Source organism: Neltuma alba, unplaced genomic scaffold (assembly GCF_004799145.2).
Source record: "Neltuma alba isolate B1F8T4 unplaced genomic scaffold, ASM479914v2 tig00013471_pilon, whole genome shotgun sequence".
Taxonomy (NCBI): Eukaryota; Viridiplantae; Streptophyta; class Magnoliopsida; order Fabales; family Fabaceae; genus Neltuma; species Neltuma alba.
The window spans coordinates 51601-76675 of record NW_021637704.1 but is presented as its reverse complement, the minus strand read 5'-3'; the positions used below and the strand labels follow the sequence as shown (position 1 = coordinate 76675).

The 25075-nt window shown below is 32.2% G+C and overlaps 3 protein-coding genes across 3 annotated transcripts; 1 reads left to right on the top strand and 2 right to left on the bottom strand.

Moving 5' to 3' along the window:
* Positions 1 to 3669: 3669 nt before the first annotated feature.
* LOC114737629 (uncharacterized) lies at positions 3670 to 4800 on the bottom strand. The gene is made up of 2 exons (XM_028925581.1): positions 4152 to 4800; positions 3670 to 4067 (listed from the first exon to the last, which is right to left on the bottom strand). The coding sequence occupies exons 1-2, from the start codon at positions 4798 to 4800 to the stop codon at positions 3670 to 3672; spliced, it is 1047 nt and encodes a 348-aa protein (XP_028781414.1).
* Positions 4801 to 17327: 12527 nt separating this feature from the next.
* LOC114737628 (probable LRR receptor-like serine/threonine-protein kinase At3g47570) lies at positions 17328 to 21760 on the top strand. Its single transcript, XM_028925580.1, has 3 exons — positions 17328 to 17451; positions 19956 to 20429; positions 21081 to 21760. The coding sequence occupies exons 1-3, from the start codon at positions 17328 to 17330 to the stop codon at positions 21758 to 21760; spliced, it is 1278 nt and encodes a 425-aa protein (XP_028781413.1).
* Positions 21761 to 22379: 619 nt separating this feature from the next.
* Positions 22380 to 22775, bottom strand: LOC114737627 (uncharacterized). Its single transcript, XM_028925579.1, has one exon. It carries the CDS (start codon positions 22773 to 22775, stop codon positions 22380 to 22382), a length of 396 nt encoding a protein of 131 aa, XP_028781412.1.
* Between the last annotated feature and the right edge of the window lie 2300 nt (positions 22776 to 25075).

The window sequence follows — 25075 nt, the reverse complement described above, 5'->3', positions numbered from 1 at the left end:
GGCAAACAGGTCTTTCTAGTCTTCTCCCTTTATTGTCTTTGTGGTAATATTCCATCTAAACCATTCATCAAGACTTAGGGAGCAGAATTTTCTCTATATGTCGAGTGGGACTAGTTTCTTCCATAAGCATTTAGTTTCATAGCAATCTCAGAAGACATGGCTTGCATCTTCAACTGAACGTTTGCAACCCTGGTAGGACTCATCATCACTCATACCCCATTGATGTCTAGTAGCATTCATGAGGAGACTTTTGTGAGTTGCAAGCCACATTAAAGTTCTACATCTCTGTGGCACTTTCAGTTTCCAAATCTTATCCCACGCGAAAACAGTTCTGCTGTCAGCTTGTAAGAGCAGATTATATGCTGATTTAACCGAGAAGTTTCTACTCCTATCATGTTTCCACTTGACATTGGCTCATCAGCGAGACGTTCTATCCCTGTCTCTACGTTTTTCCAAGTAGCTTTGATTCATGCCCAGACATTGGATCTGCTTCTGTTAGTCTCAATTTTTGGGAGGAGATCATCCCCACATCGATATTTATCTCAAATGACATGCACCCAGAAGTCATGTCGGCATTTAACAAGCTTCCATCCTATCCTCATTAAGTAAGCATGGTCTTGAAGCTTAGCATGCTGCAGACTAAGGCCCAGACCTCATCCCATGCCACTAGAGAGATCTTGTGAGCATCGCCAGTACCAACCCACAAAAAGCATCTATTTAGTTTATCCAACGTCTCACACGAGCTGGCAGGAAGAAGCGACGTTTGCATACTGTAACTGGGAATGGCAGAGGTTATGAATGATATAAGTGTTGACCGGCCAGCAAGGGAAAGGGCGTTCGTTTTCCAATTAGCTAGGCGGGTTTTTACTTTGTCAATGATGCCTTTAAAGGAGTCTTGGCTCACTCTCTTATGATGTAAAGGGACACCAAGATATTTATGCAAGTCTGTCGCTTGTAAAAGGCCTAGATGGTTGCTAATCTCTATGCTTCTGTTGTGATTCATATTACTAGAAAAGAACACATGGGTCTTGGAAAAATTTACCTTTAGACCAGAGCAACAACAAAAGGTATCTAAATAATTTTTAATCAGCTTCGCTTGATGCAAGGAGGCCTCCGCGAACGAAATGATATTGTTCGCAAAAAACAGATGGGAGATGGGAGGGCCACTCTTAGTTAGGCAAATTGGTCTCCAATCATTATTTTGCAATTGTTCTTGAATAAGATGAGCCATCTTTTCCATGCAGATAACAAAGAGATAAGGAGAGATGGGGTCCCCTTGTCTCACTCCCCTTGTGGATTTAAAAGAATCTGCTAAGCTGTCGTTCCAAAGGAGTTGAAGGTTGGTCGTACTAATATAGTAAGAGGTGAGCTCAATAAAGAGCGAAGGGATGTTCAATTCTTTCAAGCACTGGATTAAGAAGTTCCAATTGACCCTATCATAGGCTTTTTCAAGGTCTATTTTGATTGCCACAAAACCTTTCTTCCCTCTCTTATTGCGTATTGAGTGGATAACTTCCTGTGCAACTATGATATTATCAGAACTATGATGGCTGGGACCAAAACCACACTGGTTTGGAGAGATGATTTGCAGCCTGAAGTTTTTCATTATGTTGGCCACGATCTTAGTAACCACTTTGTAAATGATATTGCATAAGCTAATAGGTCTCAAATCTTTGAAGGTTTTTGGGTGATCTTTCTTTTGGTATCAACACAATCAAAGTGCCGTTGACCTCCTTGATTTTATAGGGGTTAGCAAAGATGTGTTTGACATAGCTAACAAGGGAGGATGCCATTGTATTCCACTGGTTTTGATAGAACAATGCATTAAAACCATCTGGTCCTGGTGACTTCAAGGGGCACATATTGAAAACAGCTTCTCTTATCTCGGCATCCTCAATAGCGCGACTGCAAATTCATAGGTATATCTCGTCTAAAGGGGGAAAGGTGATATTACACCTCAAGGCTTCGTGGATAGGGGCATCCTCCGAGAATAGATGTGCAAAGAATGAGGTGCACCCACTTTTAAACTGATGGCATCAATTCTGTTAGCCTTCCTACGGCCGTTTGCATGGGAGTAAAAGAGTTTTGTATTTTTATCTCCATATACACTCCAATTCAATCGTGCCTTCTATGCCCATAGTAGAGCTTCTTAGGTGATAACCTTTTCTAGTTCCCTCCAAAGTTCATTTTGAATGTCTTCGTAATGCTTCACATTCCACCCCCTTTCAATAGCTCTGTTTACGCCATCAAGACGTCTTATGAGCTTCCTTTTTCTACCTTCAATGTGCCCAAAGACCTGTTTATTCCAAAGGGAACAAGATTCGGTAAATAGGCATAGGATTCCTTTCCAGTTCCTCGTTCAATTTTTCCTGTATGAAGTCATTGAAATTATCATGAAGAACCCATGAAGCAATAAATTGAAAAGGTCATCGCGGTTTCTCATAGCCACATTCCAGTGAGAGTAACACAGGACGGTGGTCTGATTTGTAGAAAGGGAGATGAGAGACTATTGTGTTTGGGAAGTTCTAACTCCAACTTTCATTGGCAAAAAACCAGTCCAATAATGCTTCAGTTCTGCCCCTCTTCCACATGAATTTTGGTCCCACAAAACCAAGCCCCACGATGTTTGACTCCTCAAACCAGATGTAAAAGTCACAGTCGGATGAAATGCTATGGGGTGTAGTAGAGTATCTCTCGAACTCAAAGAGTGTTGCATTGAAGTCTCCATTAAGGACCCATGGTTCTCGTAAATCTCTACCCAGCCGTGAGAGCTCCTGCCATAATGTTCGTCGAGTTACCAGGTGGGGGCTGGCATAGATAATAGTCATGTACCATTGATCAAGTTTGCTATTTTTAATCTTCATATGGATATATTGTAAGTGTTTCTCTAAGACCACTAACTCTCTTACTCTCGCATTCTAGAGATACCAAATTCCACCACTGAATCCTTTAGCTTTGATGTAGGTGTAATCTTGAAAGCCAAGAGTTCCTATCCTTTTTTTAGTCTTTTGTTTGTTAGAACGTGTTTCTACTAAGGCAAGAACATCCAGGTGGTAATGTTTTCTAATTTCCTATATCAGGCTAGGAAATGACTTTGAGCCTGTACCTCTTGAGTTCCATATCATGTAATTCATGGAGAAACAACGAAGTGTGTTTGTGAAGATTTCATGTTCTCCACTAAAGCAATATCCATTCCCAAAACCTGATGTGAACCTTGGTTAGACATGGCCTGAGGAGCATCTGTAATGTTAATTACATTGCGTGTGAAGCCGTCCCCACTACCCACATGCACGTGGGCCTTACAGTAGCATGCAGGTCTATCTTTAAGAGGGTGGGTGATATCCATCCCCACAATTTCGGGTCTAGTAGCAAAGCTGTCTGCTCCTGTTGGGCTTTTTTATGATCTGCATCACTAGGCCCACTTTGAAGAGATGAGAAAGGATTGAAGTCAGTGATAGACCCATCATCCATCAGTACCCCCTCTCTGACTTTTACCTTCCTTTTTTCGGCTCTGTTCTCCTTTCCTCTTAGTTTCACCTTATCAACTATTTTCCTTTCTGATCCTACAGTGGTCCACATGTTATTATTTGAAATTTCAACTCCAAATTTGCGTTCATTCATATCTGATCCCGACACCTTCGCACTCTTATCCATTTGGGATCCTATTGGCTAATGTACCATCTTGATTAGGTCCTTCTCCTTTATTTGTGACTGATTGTTCGCATTAAAACTCGTCCCTGATTCCCTTTTTCCTGCTCTAGAACTACCATTATTTAATCCCTTCTTCTCTGCCACACTATTACTGCGATGTGATCCCCTTTTATCCACACTTGGATTACTCTTGCGAAAATCACGGCTAACCAATATTTGGGGACCCAGATGAACGTTGAGCACCGTTAGGGTATTACTCGTCGTCAAAATTTGATCAATTGTTTCATCACTTATTTTTGTAGTGTGAACAATATGGTCTTTGGAAGAATAGTCCCTCATAGATGTGGCGGCTAGTAGTGGGTAGTCAGGTCTCTTATGTCTATACCTACCACAGAGAAAGCATACCTGATGGAGACCTTCATAAACAATTTGTTAGTTCTCACTGAAAGCAGTGAACGCTGAGAGTAAGGGTTGTTGAAGATCGATCTCAACACATATACATGCAAATCCTCCTTTGTCGTAAATTGAAGTCAACCGATCTACTTTGATTGTCTTGCCCACCATATCCCCAATAATTCCCAAAGACTCCACATTGTAGAACTCCATTGGTAAATCTGGAATGCGAATCCAGGCGGCGATCTTTCTTTGATTATCTGCTTTCCATGGGTTGAACTTCGGCCTCCATCTTTGAACTAGCAAGTAATGGTCATCTATCATCCATGGGCCCTCCTGGAATGCATATTCTCTGTCTTCCCTACTCGAGAATGAGATAATATAGTAGTCATTACTTAGCAGAGTCACTTTCATCAAATCCTTTGGTTTCCACATTCTTCGAATCCTATCAATAAAGACATGCCGTGGTACTTGGAGTCCCATCAGTTTGATTATCAAGGAGTTCATCCATGGTTGGCACCAAGCTGTGTATTGTTCTGCCGTGACCTTTAAGGTGGGATACTTCGGTTTGGCAGTAGTCCCCTCTGTATCTACACCATCAATTTCATCTTTATTAGTGTTGTCTTCTTCGTTCCCTTTCTTCTTCGCAAAAAAGGACTTCCACCTGTTCACTATGTCTTCAGTTTCATCATGCCTCACCAAAAAACCTCCACATCCTAAGGATAAAAGTTTCTCCTTATATGATGAAGGGATCATCCTCTAGTTGACTATTGAATGAACCTTCTCCTTTGACACTCCTGCATTCTTCTCCTCTTCACCTCCTTTACCAAAGGCAAAGTCCATTGGGGTATCGTCTAGGTTCAAGAGTTTGTCTCGTTCCTATCTCCCAATCTGCTCACCACTACCCTAACCTCCTCTGTCGTCCCCATCACCCGTCTCTCTCTCGCCCTCATTCATCGCTTTTTTTCTCTGTTTTGTTTTAATTCTAAATTAAGAGCTTCCTGTCTCCATAACACACTTGTAGTGAGTTTTTAAAGAAAACTTTATCACAATACAATCTTGAAAATGAATAAGCTCAATTATGTAGTTAGCAAATTTCAATTTTTAATTCTAAATTAAGAGCATCACGTCTCTAAAACACACTTGCAATAAGTCTTTGAATAAAACTTGATATCAATACTACTTTAAAAATTAACATGTTCTATTTCACAATTAACATTTTTTAATTATAAATTCACAATTTGAAAATGAATAAGCTCAATTATGTAGTTAACAAATTTCAATTTTTAATTCTAAATTAAGAGCATCACGTCTCTAAAACACACTTGCAATAAGTCTTTGAATAAAACTTGATATCAATACTACTTTAAAAATTAACATGTTCTATTTCACAATTAACATTTTTTAATTATAAATTCACAATTTTTTGTCTCCATAACACTTGTAATAAGTCTTTGAATAAAATTCGGTTACAATACAACTTTAAAAATTAATACATCTCATTTCACGGTTAATACGTTTCAATTCTAAATTCACAACTTTATATCTTTATAACATTTGCAATAAGCTTTTGAATAAAATTTTTGATCACAATACAACCTCAAAAGTTAACATGTTCCATTTCTTAATTAACATGTTTCAATTTGAAGTTAACAACTTTTTGCCTCTCTAACACACTTTCAATAAGTCTTTGAATAAAATTTTGTCACAATACAACCTTGAAAATTAACATGTTCTATCTCGGGTTAAAGTATACATTTGGTCCTTTAACTTTATATAAGATTTCAATTTGGTCTGTTAACTCTAAAAAGTGTACTTTTAGTCCTTTAATCCTTAAATTGTTAGTCATGAATGATGATTTTTTGTAATGATCATGGTCATTTTGAAAATTAAACTTAACATTACAGTATTTAGTAATATTTTATCAACATTCAAAAGCTCAATATCATTATTTTTTGTTAATGGTTCCAGGGTTAGAGGACTAAAAGTTTACTTTTTAAAGTTAAGAGACCAAAATGAAACCTTATGTAAAGTTAAAGGACTAAAAGTATACTTTAGCCTTCCATTTCGTAGTTAACATGTCTTAATTCTAAATTAACAACTTTCTATTTCTATATAACACTTGTAAAGTTAAGGAAGGAAGACTTAATATAAAAACTCACTCACTGTTAGCTCCTTGATCGATTTTTGGATTTTGAATGGTAAACACCAAGTTTTTCTCATTAAGAACTCTTGCACAACGTGAGAATGATGATAGAAAATTCTCATGTCTCTAAGTTTCTAATGATGGGGTATTAGAGTCATTTCATAGAATTTTAAATTTGCCCTTTAGGTCATGTGACCTGATTAAGACTTTAACAAATTCAATGACCCAAATGAGGATATGAATTATTTTAGTGTCTTTTTAAGAGATTTTTTCAAGAAATTTAAAAAAATAGAAATAGTAAGGGAAAATTGAAGTTGAAACGGTTTAAGATTCAAAATGTTTCAATTGTGTTATTATCTTGAAGTTAGTTTTAATAGGAATATAAATAGAAGAAAACAAATGATAATCTAATAAATAATAATAACATAAATAAAAAGATCGGGTTAAATCTTTAAGATATTTCAAATTACCTTGAAGTTAGCTTAAAATCTTTTATTAAAAAAAAACTGAAAGAGTGAGTTAAACCCTACATTTTTTGCTTTTAAATTCCCTTCCTTTATTTGGAAACATCCAAAAAAAACTTTGAAAAAGTACTCTCACATATGTTGAGATAAAAAATTTTCACATATTTATTTTGTATACTGTAAATTTTTTTGAAAAATCCCAATTAAATCTCAGCTAAAATATCAAAATCCAAAATAAGACCCTCATTTTTAATAAATCTCTAATTAAGCCAAGAGGCCTTATTAGGGATTTTTTTCATGTTACTAAAAGACTAAAATGCCTTTTTAAATTAGCAAATTGGCAATTGCTCCAATTAATTTATGACTTAGCTTCTTTATTTTTAAGATGCTGATAGATAATCTATCGACTTCATACATTCTTACTCATTATGTTGTTAAAAGACTAGAATGTATTTTTTTTAATATAAATTTCTATTAAAAAATTCATATTATTTCATCCGTTCCATCATTGGAAAAATTATTTAAATTTCTAACACAAGTTCATATTAATTTTAGTATGAATTTTAGTAACGAGATTATAAGATATAACATGATGAGAACGTATATATGGCAAATATAACAAAGCATTTAAGAAAGAAATGACAAATTTGATGTTGAAATCCACTAATAATTAAGATTCTGATTTTTTAATTATAAGAAAAAAATTTCCTTCAAAAATTTATTAATTTAATGGTGTTGAAATCAGGTAAGTAAAAGGTCTCTATTCACGTTACTAGAAAAAAGTCCACGTTCCCATAAATTTCTTAGCAATATATTAGAGTTAATATAAAATACTTTATTGTGCATTTGTCAATTTTTTGATCTTAGTATTTCCAAATCTTCTCACGCGAAATTTTTTTTATAAATAAATACTATATAATGTCAAATTTTCATAATTTAATTTTGTGTTTTTAAAATAATATTATGAAAGTGCATTTTGGTCTTTTAACAACATTAAGAAATCCCTAATAAGGTTTTTTTGGCCTAATTAAGAATTTATTAAAAGTGTAAACCTTAATTTAAATTTTGATATTTCATGCAGATTTAATTAGGATTCTCTCAATTATTTTTAAAATTATGATTTAATTTTTACCTAAACATTCTTGATCATAAGGACAAATAACATACTTCATAGACACCCCTTTTCCTTCTTTTTCCATTTTTTTTCTTCGTTTTCCTTTTTCCTTTTTCCTTTTTCTATCCCTTCCTTCTCCTTACTTTTGTGTTTTACGCATGGTCCTCTCTCTCCCGCAGCGAATCTTGACCACTCACTTTTCACCTGGCCCAATAAATATTCATAGGATTCTGTTAAAGGTATATCCTTTTCTTGTCTTATTTATAAATTACTTCCTACATCTTTTAGACATATCAAAAAAAATTTTAAATTTTATTAATTCTTATTTAAAATTTGATAACTTTTTAATTTTATCCCTATTTAATATATATTATACCTAATATAAATAGAGTCAATACAATAATAAATGAAGGATAAAATTATATATTCATGTAAAATTTTTTCCCAGTATCCTATAAATAGAAGCAAAAAAATATTTTTTTCTCTACCGAATCAGAATACATGAATGTATAGATGGTTTTCTCCCTCTCTTTTCTTTCTTTTTCTTTCCTTTCGTCCTTTTCTTCATTCGTTCCCTACCTACTGTGCTTTCTACTGACAGGTTTATAAGCCACATAACTCATCGTGCCTTATTTCTATTATTAGCTTATATTATCCTTAAATCCTTAATATAAAAATTAGTTGACTAATTTAAATAAATTAAAAAAACTAGTTAAGTTAGTTATTTATAATAAATAGGTGTTGTTTTTTTTTCTAAAATATCTTTACTAATTAAGTGTATTGACTAGAATTATCATTATTACAAAGACTACTTTAGGAAAAAAATAGATAAATATGAGAGACATAGTGGATTGAGGTTTTATATTTAATACCAAAATAAAAATCAAACAAGCTCTTATATTAAATTATATATATAACTGGTGCTTCCTTCTGTTGAGATGTAAACAATGAATATAAAATGCACATAACCTTGTTTGTGGACGCATAACTGACAAGCACTTTTCTAGAATTAAATCTCCCCAACTATTATAAAATTTTAAACCTTAATTAGCCGCCTGCCGCCATCCGATGATGCTGTTTTTATTTTGCCTAACGCTTCATGTTCCTTTTAATAAAATCTCTTCTCTTAACGCGCACACACCGGCATATGTAATTTACAAATAGATTTAAAAAAAATTGAACAATCTTGCATTAGTATACCAACATTTACAAACATCTAATTATAAGAATTTAATAATACGTAGTTTGAATTGTCTAGCATATCTTTAAGCCATAAGGTAGCTTTTTGGCGGTTCGTGATCTAAAGGAAACGAGGTGATCACTCCGCTAGTGTGCAGAATCAATGTAGTAATAAATCCCAAAATATTTTGAGGTCGTACCCACAAGGAGGTTGTGTATTTACTAATCTCAATAATTAATAATTAAAGAAAAAGCAATAAAACAAATTATTTAAAGAGGATGAATTGAGAATAAAAGAGAAAAGCAAAAGATAATTAGTTATGAGAACAAACACATCACTTAAAACATTGAGATTCAGAACTCATCCTATAGGTAGCTAGTTTCTATCCTTTGAGTTGATTCTTTATTCAATTATAGAGACAACTATTCCTAAAGTGTCATAATATTTTTCCCAATTATTAATCTCTTTTTGGTTAGTGCTGAATTCATTCCCACAATATACACAAACAACTAATTAAACCATGAAGTTATAGTCTAAGTCACCACAAATATCTAGAATTATTTTTAGCATAAATATTTATGTTTATTTCTCTAGATCTAGGTTCTCTCTTCATCTCTCAATCTATCAAGATTACCCACAAATTTGATGTAATGGTGGCCAATCATAAAATCAAGATGAAAAACAAGAGAAATAGATATAATTGAAAAAACTAAAATATGTTCATAAATATAAATTTCATAAAAGAGTCAAAACAAAATAATAGAAAGTAGGTTGCCGGCGGGCTGCATCCCTGTCCCAATTGGAAATTTAGAAACTCATAAATAAAATCATAAATATCACCATTCTAAGATCTCCAACTATAATAAACAAAATAACAAGAAATTAAAGAGAAGATAAACTCCCTGTTGATCTTACTCCTGATAGCTTTGGGTTGTGATTAGACGCCTCTAGAGTGACCCCTAAGACCTCTATTTATAACTGAAGTTTTCCTGCTCTTCTAGAACTCTTAAAAGATAAACAATATACTCCATTTGTTTCTTTTTATAAGCAATAACTACTATCTTCCTCTTGTCCCTAAATATAAGCAATATTTATAAATTGTCTTAATTTTTGTACCAAATTTTCTTTTTGCCTCCATTAATTACTTATTTTAATATTCAATATATTTATTTTCTTATTTTTCAAACAATCATCTCTTTCCATTATACATTTTCTCTCTTTCATAATTCTTTTTATTATAATAATTTTCTTATTTTCTTTCTTATACTTTCTATCACCCATAAATAAATGTATTTTGGAGAAAAAACTTCTAATATTTACCTATTTATTACCTTTAACTAATTTTTTTATCTATATAATAGAGTCCTATGTTGTTTATAATAACAGACGGGGGTGTATCTTACAGCCAAGTCACCTTCAAAACACGTTGCTGTTGATTTTCTCACATTTTAGCGGAAATTAGGCTTAAATACGCTTCTCCTTCAGCAAATATTGTGATCAAGCCCCAAATCTCATCTCCAGCAGCAAGATTGCGCCACGTGCCACCACTTAGATGCGGAGAAATCACAGCTAATGACCCCAAATCCTCATCTCCACTTCGCCAGTCTCTTCCTTTCCTATTATCTTTGGAGAATTCTTTAAAATCTCTTATTTCATTTTACTTTTTCTGCAAAATAGAAAAACTATGAGGAAGTTTTGTGAAAAAATAGCTTTTTATCTTTATAATTAGATTCAGAGGGGAAATATATAAAATAAATTAAATAGATATAGAATGTCCATAAATTCAATATAATATCAACAAAAATTTATATCTTTTTAATTATAAAATCTGCACTTATCAAATTCTTCCACACTTAAACTTTTGCACTCTTGGGTAAAAATGAAACTCGAAAATGAATAGACAAATTGAATTGACCAAGAAATTGCAAAAACTCAAATAAATACAACTCAGGAACCAAGTGTAACCTAGGTCATCAATCACATATAAAGAAATTCATATTAAAATGTAAAGCTTAGCAAGAGTGAATCCAAGAGAGATAGCTACACGTGGATATAAAGTGCCCCACTCAACATAGACTCGAAGTAGTTCTAATTCTCTGCCACCAATTACTTGTACATTCAAAAATCAAGAAGTCTTTGAGGCTTGTAAGTGTGGAATAAAACTCTCAAGAATGCATAAAATGGATGGGTAGGATTAATGTAAACTAAATTGGAGCGTAGAAGTATGAGCAATATCTAATGTCGAGTGAGCTCCTTAAGTGAACTTGGTGCAAGGGCCCTTTTTTCTCTTTTCTCTTTTCTCTTTTCTTAGTCTGTTATGCAAATTCCGGTTACTATATATGGGTGATGACAGAACGGCTTCTGGTTAGTCTAATCGCCATCTGGGAGTTACACTGCCGACCCTTTCCACGCTTTCATTCTCACCGAATGCTCTGTTGGCAGTCATCAAGTCAAAAAGCTGGCTTTGACTATAATTGTGGGGAACACCCCACAATTATGTCTATAAATTATATGAACTAACCATTTATAAGGAGCTATTCAACAATCTCGAAAATTGGTCTTTTCTTGTGTGGATATAGATGTTATATATCTACTTTTGGAATGTAAGCGGGGTCGATTCCTTCGTTTATGTAACCATTTCAAATATGAAAAATGAAGAGTTAATGCTATGTTCTTCTGATGTTACGCTCTAAAATTTTATATTTAACTCAAAAGACTCATTATAAAATGAAAATGAGGTGTTCATTTAAGACCAATACAGTCTATTGAAATCCCAGTGTCCAAATTTTATTTTATGCAAGTAAAATATAAGATAAAGATTATCTTTAGACAATAAAATTGCGTTTTTAACAATCTAATATATGGATGGTTCAAAATTCAATTTTAAGGATAACACTACAAAAAAACAGATTTTAGGCGACGACTTTCAGCGGTAACAAAAAAAGTCACCGCTGAAGGTCCACTTTCAGTGGCAACACCAAAAAGTCGCCGCTGAAACTAAGACTTTCAGCGGTGACGAAAATGTCGCCGCTGAACGTGGACCTTCAGCGGTGACTTTTTTTGTCGCCGCTGAAAGTTCGCTGCTGAAACTAAGACTTTCAGCGGTGACTTTTTTTGTCGCCGCTGAAAGTGTAATATAATAATACATATTTTATTTTACAATATTAATAAACAAATTCAATCTGACTCAGCGGCAAAAAGATTGGACACGAAAGGAGGCGGTCACGAGTTCGAACCTTGAAGAAGACACATTTAAGGTAAAAATATTTGGACGATGACGTGGCGAGGAGGAGTGATGTGGCAATGACGTGGAGGTGGCTAGTGATGATGTGGCGGTCAGCGGTGATGATATGGCCGCTGATGACGATGACGTGGCGGCCGGCAACGATGACATGGTGCCGGCGGTGATGACGTGGTGTTGGTAAAGCCAATTCTTCTTAGGTATTACTTTCAGCGACGACAACAAAGTCACAGCTGAAAACACTTTCGACGACGACATTCTTGTCGCCGCTAAAAGACTTTTTCAGCGGCAACCTTTTTAGTCGCCACTGAAAGTTTTCAGCCACAGCTGTTACGGCAACGACTTTTTAAGTCGTCGCTGAAAACTTTCAGCGGCGACTTTTATACTTTCAGCGGTGACTTTTGTCGCCATTGAAAGTCAATTTTTTTGTAGTGTAAATATTCAATCTAAATCCTTAGATTTTCATTTTGCCCATACAATCGTTAAGATTCGAAAAGATAACACTTGCTTGAATTCTATATTTTTTTTTCCGTCTTCCTATGTAAAAAGTAATTCACAGAGCTTTGCATGAATTAATCTGGAATAGTCACATAAAGCTAAACACAAATATATATGACACCCTTTTCATCCATGCAATCTGGTTAGTTGGAGAGGGAGATGTCAGATATTTACAATAGTAAGCCTATCAATGTATTTGGAAAATGAAAATTAACCCCATAAATTATAGTAAAAATATGAAATATAAAAATTACAGTAATAATTGTATAATCAAATTGACCCCAAAATCTAGAAATATAAACATATAATGTATTTTACATAATTATCCTATCAATATAAGATGATAAATCAATAAAAAATGGGAAAAAATCATCAAGCATAAAATCAAGTTCCTAGAGTAAAATAAGGATATGCTTAAGTTAAGTACAAAACTAACCTCATGGGTTGGCAAGTTAGCCAGTCGCATGTATAAGTCATGGCAGGTTGGGTTGGCAAAATGCCGACCCAAACTTCCCTGATTTTTGATAGGTTGGGCTCGCATATTCAGCTGATATTACTGCCCTCATCCGTCTAACAAAGGATTATGTATTTTTAGCACTCAAGGATTGATGAAGTGTGTCATGTGAAGTTTGATAAATGAACAACGTTGTTTATAACTAGTTTATCAAATAGCATGACTGATTAAGGCTATACTTTTAAATTATACATACATGTGAGGGTGAGGGCAAAAATTTGTGAAATTTCTTTTCAAGCCCATCACAGCGGGTGCTTAGCTCATGACAGAACTATCTGGGCTCACAGCCCAATTATAAAGTTATGTTCACTCACCTCATCCTACAAATACAACTACAAACATTACCAAAAAAAAATACAACTACAAACTTCCAATGGGGTTGAGTTTAGAAAAATGGGCCAATCTCTTATAACGTAATGAGCTAAGGGTTGAAGTCCGGTTAGGAGAAGTACTCATATTAATACTTAACAGTTCCTCGAATAAAATTGTCTTAATAAGGAGGATATCTATCCTTAGTTGGGGAAAGAAAAAAACTACAAGCTTGTGATGTGCCTCAAATAGGATTGTCTCAAATAGAAAGATTCCAGTGCCTAAGAAAAAATGCTTGTGACGTGTGAACATAACTTTTTTTGGGGTATATTAGTATATGAAAAAAAATATATCGTGTCAATCTTAAAAATAATGTTGCTTTGTACCAATAATTTGAAAGATGGGAATAAAATTGGTCAAATTACTTGTGGATTTATCGAACTTTATAAAACTTTTCTGGTTTAACGGATCAATAGATTAATTAATAACAATGATAAGCCTGGTCAGAAGTGATATTAGAGGCCTGTTCCTAAAATAATAGGTTTTAGAGACGTTTTGATTGTTTTTTTTTTTAAGTGAAAGGAGAATATATTAAACAATTATGTACAGAGAATTGCAAAAGCCACCATCTAACCCGCCGGTTCAATAGCTCTAAGAAGGGCCCCAGCGTTTATGGTGTGAGTTGCGATAGTACAGAGTACAGACAGTAAAAATAATGTTCTCAGAGGTGAGAGAGTCATTAAGAAAAATGCACTTGTTTATATTATCCCAGAGTTTCCAACAGAGTGTTCCAAAAGAGGTTTTGATTGATTCAAGCACCAATTTGTCTTTTTTAATTAATATTAAAAATACAGAGAGAAGTCTTTTTTTTTTAAAATTAAACCAAGCGATTCTAACATTGGTCGTTAAATTATTAATATTATTGACTTTAATAATAAAATTTCCAGTATACTATTTATTTTTTGGAACTAAGAAATTTATTAGGGAAAATCACAATAAAATGATACTTAAATTTTGAAAACCTCAAATAGTCACCTCAATAAGAGAAATTCCATTTGAGTCACACATGACCAAATAAGCATTTTGAAATTGGCTAAAATGACTACATTGCTATTATATGATTTATACTTATTTTATGAAAATATTTTGAATATAGGTTGTTAATTGTGTTAGCAAACTTGTTACTGTCGTTACCTGAATTGTCAACCATATTAAAGAAGTTGAAAAATTCTCAATTTATTTGAAACTCATAAATCTCTCAAAGTTCAAATATCTCTCAGATCCGGTGCTGAATGGTGTTATTAGAATTGTTAATATTATTACAAGAGTTGTTAATTGTGTTACTAAAGTTGAAAAAAATCTCACTTTCATACTTTCCTTAAAAAACAGGTAATTAATTGCATTATCAAATTTGTTAGTATTATTATATGACTCGCCAATGACATTATAAAAGTTAAAAAGTTCCCAATTTATTAGATATTAAAAAAAATTTCAAAATCAAAATACCTCTGAGATCCCATGGTAAATGACACAGTGGAGTTGTTAATATCAATACAAAAGTTGTTAACCATGTTATTGAAGTTGAAAAAACAAATCTCACTTTCACAATTTCTTGCAAAAAACATGTTTTTAATTATGTTACCAAACTTATTAATATTGTTACATGACTTGTCAATCATGTTATAAAAGTTAAAAATTTTCTAATTTGTTACACACTCACTAACTCTCGAAAACAATGAGTGGTTGAGTTGTGTTAATTTAAGAAAGGGGAGGGGGTATTTATAGCTGTTGTCTAACCAAGCGATGCTCGGCTAACGCTAGTCATCAGCATCAATCAAAGGGGTTCGGTCTATTAGGCCAAAAAAGGGGGTGGGTCTAAGAGCAATTTTGTCATTTTATAGGCCAAAAAAAGGGGTGGATCCAAAGTAATAGTAGTATTACTTTGGATCCATATAATTCCTTAGCTCATTTGTCTTTTAACAGTTTGTTAGGTATTTTTAGAGAAATTCTGGCTTGAATCAATTTCTCACTTAATAATTTCTCACTGAAACTGCACAAAACAAATTCCTTCATCAGAGATAAATTGCTGAAAAAGTAGTCTAATGTTTTATACCGTACATGATTAATTGGCAATGCATAAAAGTTATATAGTTAAACTTAATGTACTCATTTGCAATATTAAAAGGTAAGAACTTTGATGGTTAGAGGAAATTTGCCTGTTTCCTTTTTAATACTTATGCATGGATTAATCAGTATAGCACAAATGTTCAAGTTTTTGAAATTAATGCGTAAGACATGTGAAGTTTCTTTTTTATTTATGTATATTATATGCAAACAATATTACAATGCCAAAATAAAGAAAAGGTAAGATCATGAGCTGATGGGACCACTTGATATATTTAAAATGTGAAAAACTTTTTTTTTTTTAATTTTAGCCTTAATCTACCACATCATTAATATACTTTGATCAATAAAATGACTTTACCATATATAATTTATCCAGGAATCATTTCAAGTGAGATTGGAAATTTGACAAACCTCCAACTCCTTGATCTTCGCTACAACAATTTGCAGGGTAAGAATTTTAATTATATAATTGTCTTAGACCATATTGTGTATTTTTGTTTTTGTTTTCATCTCTCGAATGAAAAATAATTTTAAAGTGAGATTTTGCTTTTCATTTCTTTCATCCATGTTAAAAAATCATGAGAAGCTTACTAAAAAGTTTGCAGTCATAATAGAAATCCTTGAAAAGAGAAATAAAATATAATTTTGGATCATTAAAAAAATTAGGGAAGCCCTGTAAAAATCCTAGCAAAAATGTCTTTAAAAAGAGAAATAAAATATAATTTTTGATCATTAGAATAAATGTGTTCGCTATCAATATAATGTTTGTTTATATTTGATGAAAGGATTTGTATTTGAAAAGATTTTTAATACTTCCAATTCTCTCGTCAACATATACATAACTTGTATCTTGTCCACTTTTATATTGAAACATGTGAAATTTCATCCTTAATTTTATGCTTTATCTCCAAAATGTGTAACTAAAAGCGCTTTTAATTCCTTAAAGAAAAACTAAAATTTCAGCCTTTTTTTTTTGTTGCCTATGATGGATTCATCATCAGATTTTAAAGTTAGAAACTTTTTAAATACTTCAATAACTATAATACAAAATATAAATAATTTGGATGTTCAATTTAGATTAGGTGAGATTAATTCCATAGTCTCTAATCTTCAGCAATTCTTCTTTGAAAGAAATTTAACATCTAATTGGTCATTAATATGGGAAGAGTCCCTTTAAACTACTCCCTCCGTTTCTTATTATAAGAGACAAATAACCGAAATACGTTGATAAAAAAAACAGTTAAAATTAGTTAAGAATAATTAATGTGTAAAAAGTATAATTTTTTTTCCAAAAATGCCCTCATTAATAAGGAGAGAGAGCATGAAAGAGAACAATTAAATTATTAAAAGAAAGAGAAATGGGAGGGAGAGAGAGTGTGAGTTGGAGATAATAAATATGGGTAAAATAGTAAATCAACAAAAAGGTAGAGACAACTTGTAAGTGTCTCTTATATATAGGAACATGCCATAAGTATCAAATGTCTCTTATAATAAGGAACGGAGGGAGTATAGTCCAACAAAAAATAAATTATTTTCTATTAATTTTAAGCATCTAATTACCAAAATTCCTTGTATTATTTATATGCTTGTGTACGGACGAATTTATTAGGAACATGCTTGCCATTCTCCCAAGCAATTAACAAATATTTTATATTTATTTATAGGTGGAATTCTTTGATTTCTTTGGAACATGCCTTCTTTGACATATGTGGCCTTTGGCATGAATCATTTAAAGGGTAATATGCCTGAAGAAATGTGTCATCATCTCCCTTTACTTGAGGCCTTTGATGTTTATGGTCATCAATTAGAGGGAGGTATTCCACAATCAATAAGCAATTGCACATCTTTGAAAGAATTATATTTGGATGGTAACTCATTTACAAGTATGCACTTACTTGAGTGTTTTTTTTTTTCTTTTTAATATGTTTCTCCAAAATGAGATTTTGTTTTTCTCAAAAATCCTAATCATGAACAGATGGATGCTGTGAAATTTGTAACAAAAAAAATGAAATTCTCACATATACTCTTTGACAACAAAACTCCAAACCATACAATTCTTTTTTATCAAGATTTTTTTGTGTCTCTTAATTACTTTAATTTTATTTTTTTCTCTCATCTTAATATTTAAATAATATTAAAATACAGATGAGTTTGGAGTCGGTTTTACTTATTTATTATATATACAAATTGTAACAATTCAACATTGTTTAACTGAAATTAAAATTATATTATTTTAAAAACATTACAACGTAGCAATTAAAAAATGTCCAATAAAAAAAATTATTTAGATATGTACAAAAGGTCAGTTACAAATCATACAATAAATGCAACTCATAAAATGCTTGTTCAACCAAATTTAAATGCAACATACATACTTATTATATGCCGCTACTTTTTTTTTCTTTAAAGGTTTTATCTGCTTCCAGGCAACTTTAATTTTATATTTTTTCCTCTCTATTGTAGCGTACATTTTTTCATCTGTTATGCTTCTTTTTCAATTTTTTATTTTTCAAATTCGTTCATTTCAAATTAAATACTTATTCAATAATTACAGTACAAAAACTTTTATTTTTCAAAAGAAATACTAGTCATTTCACCACGTTTTACTCTTTCGGTTGAATTCTTTTTAACATATTTAACGTAAGTTTTAGGATTATTCTTAAACATACATTTTTAACAATATTTGATAATTTCTGCATCATATATGATAATTTCTTCTTTTCTACACGCGCAAACACACGGTAACAGCTCTATCGTTTAATTAAAATTAAATTTATATTCATATTTTTCTAAAAAAATCACAGCATATGAATTAAAAATTTGAAATAAACAAAATATTTTTTAAATAGATATAAAAATCAATTACAAATTATAACAATAGAAATTGAATAAAAATTTAAATGTAACTCAAACTGATGAACAATAACATGAGATATGTTAATTGTTCAACAAATAGAAGAACTGTTCTGCACGTTGTGAAACTAAATAAAGCTTTTCAAGTTAAAGCTTTTCACACAATAATTTCCTAGAGGGATAAAATGCCGAATAAGTAATTTAATGCCATAGGCAATCAATAAACAAAGGCATAGCTTTGAAAGAATTATATTTGGGTGGTAACTCATTTACAAGTATGCATTTACTTGTGTGTTTTTTTTCTTTTTAATATTTTTTCTGAAATAAAATTTTTTTTCTTTCATTTCATTCATATAGCAGATGGAACTCATGAAAAAGAGAAATTATATCCTCTAATATATTATTTGATGAAAAAACTTCAAACCATACAGAATGGCCCCCATGTGTCATGCCAATACATTTTTTTTGAAAGATTTCATCTGTCTCTCAATTAACTTAATTTTATATTTTTTTCCTCTCCTCTTAATATTAAAATAATATTAAAATTCCTACGAGGTTAAAGTTGTTTTTTCTTATTTATTATATAAATAAATTGCAAAAACTATATATTTTTTAAATGAAATTAAAATTATATTTAATATTATTTTTCGAAAATTATAACGTAGGAATTAAAACAATGTACAATAAAAAAAACATTTCAATATGTATAAAAAATTAAAATATATAAAATTAAAAAAAGTTTAAATGCATCTGTAAAAATGACTTCTCTAACGAAATTTAAGCTCAAACTGAAGAATGAGAATACAGGATGTTTTTAATAGTTTGTCAAATAATTAAATCACATCAATTAAATTTAAATTCATTTGGGTGTAAAGAGAAAGTGTTCTATATGCTCGATTCTTTTTCTTTTTTTTTGATTGCATCTATATGCTCAATTCTATGTAAAATCAATAAAGCTTTTACAGTAAATTTTTTTTTCCATATAATAACTTTTGAGTAATTATTAAATATGAAAATAAAATAAGTAAACAACGTTAACAAGAGGGAGACATGTATGCAATGTATGATGTGGGACCTATTTTTTAATCCGTTGAGAAAAGTATACTTCGTAATTTCTCAGCTCCACTGTACCAAAAATATTTTGCTAAAAAAAATGTACCAAAAATATTAGAAAGTATGCCACACATGATTAATTGGCAATGCACAAAAAATTTATACAGTAGTCAAACTTAACAGACTCAATAGAAGGTATGCAATTTGATGTTATAAGAAATTCGGTTTTTCGCTTTCTAATATTGTAGTTTTTGGAATTAATAAGACGTGAAGTTTTTTTTTTTTTTTGGTTATAGCTTGATCAATGAAAAAGCTCCATATCGCATATAATGCGCCCACATGTTTCATTCATCCTCCATGCCGCATATAATATGCCCACATGTTTCATTCATCCATTAATTTTTTTGTCCAGGTTTTCTACCCAAAGGGATAGGCAGTCTTGATAAACTTGATAGATTAGACTTATCTTCTAATCATTTCAAAGGACCTATTCCTTTCAACATATTCAACATTTCAACACTGACACTGTTAAACCTTGGGAGCAACTTCCTCTCTGGCCTTCTCCCATCATATTTAGGAATTGGCCTCCCTAACTTGAAGAATTTAGTGCTGGAAGGAAATGAACTAACTGGACAAATTCCAAACAGCATATCAAATGCTTCTCAGCTTATTAGGTTGCGTTTACCATTGAATACATTTACCAAAGCTATACCCAATGTAATTGGAAATTTAACAAACTTGCTTGACTTAGCTTTGGATGGGAATGAATTGACTGGGTTGATTCCGTATACATTTGGCAAATTACATAGCCTTCAAGGCTTAAGTCTTAGCAACAACAAATTACAAGGGTCCATTGTAAATGACCTTTGCCAACTCAAAAGGCTAAGTGAGTTGAATCTTGCCAACGACATGTTTTCGGGAACAATTCTAGGATGCCTTGGGAATACTTCTCTGCAAAAGTTGAATTTTAGCTCTAACAAATTTGTTTCTCATATACCATCTTCTCTTTGGAGTCTCAAAGATATATTGATTTTAGATATATCCTCAAATGCATTGAGTGGTATAATTTCACCAGAGATATCAAACTTAAGAGTAATTACACTACTGGATTTGTCAAGAAACCAAATTTTAGGAAGCATCCCTACAACTATGGGTGGGTTGCAGACTTTACAAAACCTATCTTTGGCTCACAACAAATTACAAGGGCCTATACCTGAATCACTAAGCAGCATGATAAGTATTGAGTCAATAGATCTTTCCCATAATTATTTGTCTGGTGTGATTCCAAAGTCTTTAGAGTCACTACTCTATCTTAAATCTATTGATCTTTCCTATAATTTACTGGATGGAGAAATTCCAAATGGTGGTCCTTTTCAAAATTTTACTGCTCAATCTTTTATAATGAATAAAGATCTTTGTGGAAAATTCCAACTACAAGTCCAACCATGTAGGAGAGGAAACAAGCACATGTCAAATAAAGTGATACTAGTAATAAAATGCTTAGTGCCAATCGTGTTTTTCATTTTGGTTGTTACAGGCATTATCTTTCTAAAGCAAAATAGAGATGATGCTAACTATACAACCAAAAGGGATTTAACAAATTTGGATGGACCAACTAGGATATCCCATTGTGAGATTCTACAGGGTACAAATGGATTTGATGAGAGCAATCTTCTTGGCTCTGGAAGTTTTGGATCAGTGTACAAAGCAATTCTTCCAAATGAAAAGGTAGTTGCTATCAAAGTATTTAACACAGACATGGAAAAAGCATTGAGAAGTTTTGATATTGAATGTGATGCCATGTGCAATTTACGCCATCGCAATCTCATTAAGATTATTAGTTGTTGCTCAAATAATGATTTCAAGTGTCTAATAATGGAATTCATGTCAAATGGAAGTCTTGATAGATGGTTGTACTCTCATAACTACTGTTTGGATATCCTACAAAGGTTGAATATAATGGTTGATGTAGCAATTGCATTAGAGTATCTTCATCACGGTACTTCTACTCCAATTGTTTATTGTGACATAAAACCAAGCAATGTTTTGTTTAATGAAGATATGGTGGCTCATCTTAGTGATTTTGGTATAGCTAAACTATTAGGTGAAAGACAGTTGGAAACTTACACAACAACATTGGCTACAGTTGGTTACATGGCACCAGGTAATAGTCACTACAAAAAAACAGACAATAAAATGTTTTGCGAGGGAAATTAGCGACGAAATTAGCGACGGAAATAATTTCGTCACTAAAACTTCTGTCGCTAATTAATTTGCGACGGATTATGAGATTCCGTCGTTGATTTGCGATGAAAAATTCCGTCGCAAAAATATGATATTTCATCACAAATATCGGGATAGTGCATTCCAACTCTAAGACGAAGTAGCGACGGAAATTCCGTCACAAACTTTGCAACGGATTTGTGACGGAAATTCCGTCACAAAAATTGCGACGGATTTGCGACGGAATATTCCGTTGCTACTTTGCGTCAGAAATTTTATAGATTTGCGACGAAATTTTCCGTCGCAAATCTGTCATGTACGACGGATTTGCGATGGAATTTTCGTCACAAATCCGTCAGAAATTTAATTTTTTTTTGCCAACGTTTTCTTTTCGTCAAAAATTTGTTTTTGGCAGCTTTTTCTATAAATAATTTATAGGGACAGGAATAAATTTTTAAAATGTTAATCAAATCAAATTTTTTTATAAAAACCAACATGAATTAAAGATAATATGAAGTACAATAAACTGTCTAAAATTTAAAAACATAACAACTGAATAAAAAAGAAATATCAGAAGTCTATTCTATAAATATAAATAGACACAACTAATGTCTCAACAGTCATTTCCTGCACTATCTTGGTCAGATGGCCAGGATATTTTGTTCTCAAGTTCCTTGAGCCTGGACAAGATTGTATCTTTAAGATTTTGATTCTCCTGGCAAATCTCTTGATTCTCTTGGCGAATCTCCCGATTCTGTTGCATAATCTCTTGATTCTGTTGCCTAAGCTCTTGTACCCTATTTTGCAATTCGGACTCAAATTCTGGATGGAGTCCTGTGTTGTTGATAGAAGAAGAAGACACATGAGAGGAAGAGCCAATGTCTTTACCCTCAGATCCTAACCCATACAAGCGGCCCTTCTTATTTTTACCACCAGTAACCTCAAACCATATATTAATGTCTTCAAGATCATTTGATTGCACACTTTGAGAAGTTGCATCAGAATTCATGGATGCCTTCCGCCTCATATAATCATCCTATAATAAAGCAGTGTTATTTGACAAAGTTTGAATAATGCATAAAAGTATATAAACCAAATAATTATAGAATAATTAGATAGCAAAACCAATTATCGCAATTTTAAGGAAATCTATCATCTCATGCTGAGAAAAAATAATTATTTTATTTTATTAGCCATTTTACACTTAATGAAAATTAATTGATTAAATCTTAAAAATTTATTATTAAATCTTCATTTAATATTTTTACACGTGGCTATTGATTATTATCTTATCTTGTGCATGTTTTGGGGCATAAATTGAAGATTGATGATGGAGACTATAGATTTATAACTTGAACTAGTAGACTTTTGAAATTTCAGATTTGACAGTTTCAACAATTCCTCTCTGTTAAGATTTAATTTGTGCAAGTTTATATTTTTCAGATTTGGAATATGTTTACTTTGCTACTTTTCTTGAAATATTGAGAGGTCATAAGCCTTTATTCGATTGATTGGAAGTTTGAGAGGAAAATTAAAGGAGGAAATTGATTGATTTTCTCTGTTTGTTAAAATTCCAGGATTAATTGTAGCTTAAGTTTAATTTGGAGTTTAAGTGAGATGTCATTGAACTTTGATTTAAACAAGAGCATAAAACTTGAATGACAATTCGGGGATGTTAGTTTGCAATTTTCTTAAGGAATCTCAATTAAACGAGTTGAATTTTTTATGTCAATTAAGAATTATCTAATTTCTCAGGTTATTTCATAAATATTCGTTCCTTGATCTAGTTTTAAAAGTGGGATGGATTATAAGCAGCATAAACATTCACTATAGGGCAAACATTGGTGAAATAATTGCAGCAGATTATATGAGAGTCAACTTTCTATCATTCAGGTTGGTTGTTCGATCAGGACATTGGAGGAAAGAAAAAAGGAATCAAGCAGCAATAATTACCATAACAGTCCAATACTATTTTGAGTTCAATAATCATCACAACGTTCAAGCACCAACTACATTCATAATTCCTTTGACAAATGCCTTTACATACCAACGTACTAATCAAAAAACTTTATGACTTAAGCTTTTGAGCAGCCATTATGAGAAAAAATATCCAACGGAGCCAAGAACAATCCTTAAGCTCATTAATTGCTAAACATACCAAAAATCCTACATTAAGGCGATAGAACCTTGCTATGCAAATGAATGAGGATCAAGATGCAATAAAAACAAGACTGATATGCACAGAAAAGTAACCAAAAATGCAAATCCCATGAGAGAAAACATAAAAGCAACGCACTGTCCATGAACTATATAGTAGTCTAAAAATCCGAAAAAAATTGCACAGACCGGCATAAGGCAAAATGACAAGGCAAACTTTCTTCTCAATCCATGTACAAGTACAGAAGCGAAAGAGTAGGAAAAAAAAATTGATGCTGCTACTGAACATATGTGAATTCTACTAGTAAAATGTGTATTTTGTACCTGTGGGACAAATTAACGAATCCAAAGCCTGTCAGCAAAACCCAAATGAATAATTTTGCAATCTAAACCTATTCACTTCAAGAGAAAGAGAGGGATTAGGATAAGGAAGAAAAGAGAGTCTGAGAAAGAAAAGGATCGGGACGAAAAAGAGAGGAGAGGCCAAGAGCATAATCAACTAACCGAAATTGAGGGCAGATAGCGTGGATCATTGAGGTGGGTCTATGATGGGAATAGTGCCGAGAGCCACCACCGATGATGCAAGACCGAGAACCAGAGCAAACTGAGTGCAGTTGACGGTGAACAACAGAGGCAGAGGGTGCAATGCGGAGAAAGTGAGAGTGAGTTGATTTTGGGGCTAGGGCTTCAAGTTGAAAGCGCCGTGGAGAATGAGGGAAAAATGAAAAATTTTATTTCGCTCCTTTTTTTGGCAAAAAGCTTCCCTCCTTTTTTTTCAATCACCAATTTCTTCCTCTGAGTATATAATAGTTAGAAAAAAAATACATAACCAAGTATCTAAATAGTAATAATACTATATCAAATAATAATAATACCATGAGAAAAGGAAAATGTTATAAATAATATAAACATATATTAGTTATTTAATTTAAACCTAGCTTTTACGAGAACTTAACAGAAATTCAATATATTTTAATATCTAATCGGATTTTTCTAATTATTATCTTAGATATATTTTATCATCTCTAATTAATTTTCTAAATATTTTCTAATTTCAGGATGACAAATTCAAAGTATTTCTAATTATTGTCTTGGAAATTTAAGATATTGATTCTCCTTTTTATACTTTACCATCCCTTTATTTATCTTAAA

Bases quoted from the DNA above. Each gene is read 5' to 3' on its own strand.
- LOC114737629 (XM_028925581.1), bottom strand. From the start codon at position 4,800: ATGATCCCTTCATCATATAAGGAGAAACTTTTATCCTTAGGATGTGGA. The intron at 4,068-4,151 runs GTATATGTGTTG...TTGTTTATGAAG, and splicing joins CGACAAAGGAGGATTTGCAT to GTCTCCATCAGGTATGCTTT.
- LOC114737628 (XM_028925580.1), top strand. From the start codon at position 17,328: ATGCCTTCTTTGACATATGTGGCCTTTGGCATGAATCATTTAAAGGGT. The intron at 17,452-19,955 runs GTATTCCACAAT...TTTTTTGTCCAG, and splicing joins TGGTCATCAATTAGAGGGAG to GTTTTCTACCCAAAGGGATA. The intron at 20,430-21,080 runs GTGAGTTGAATC...TGGTTGTTACAG, and splicing joins TTGCCAACTCAAAAGGCTAA to GCATTATCTTTCTAAAGCAA.
- LOC114737627 (XM_028925579.1), bottom strand. From the start codon at position 22,775: ATGAATTCTGATGCAACTTCTCAAAGTGTGCAATCAAATGATCTTGAA.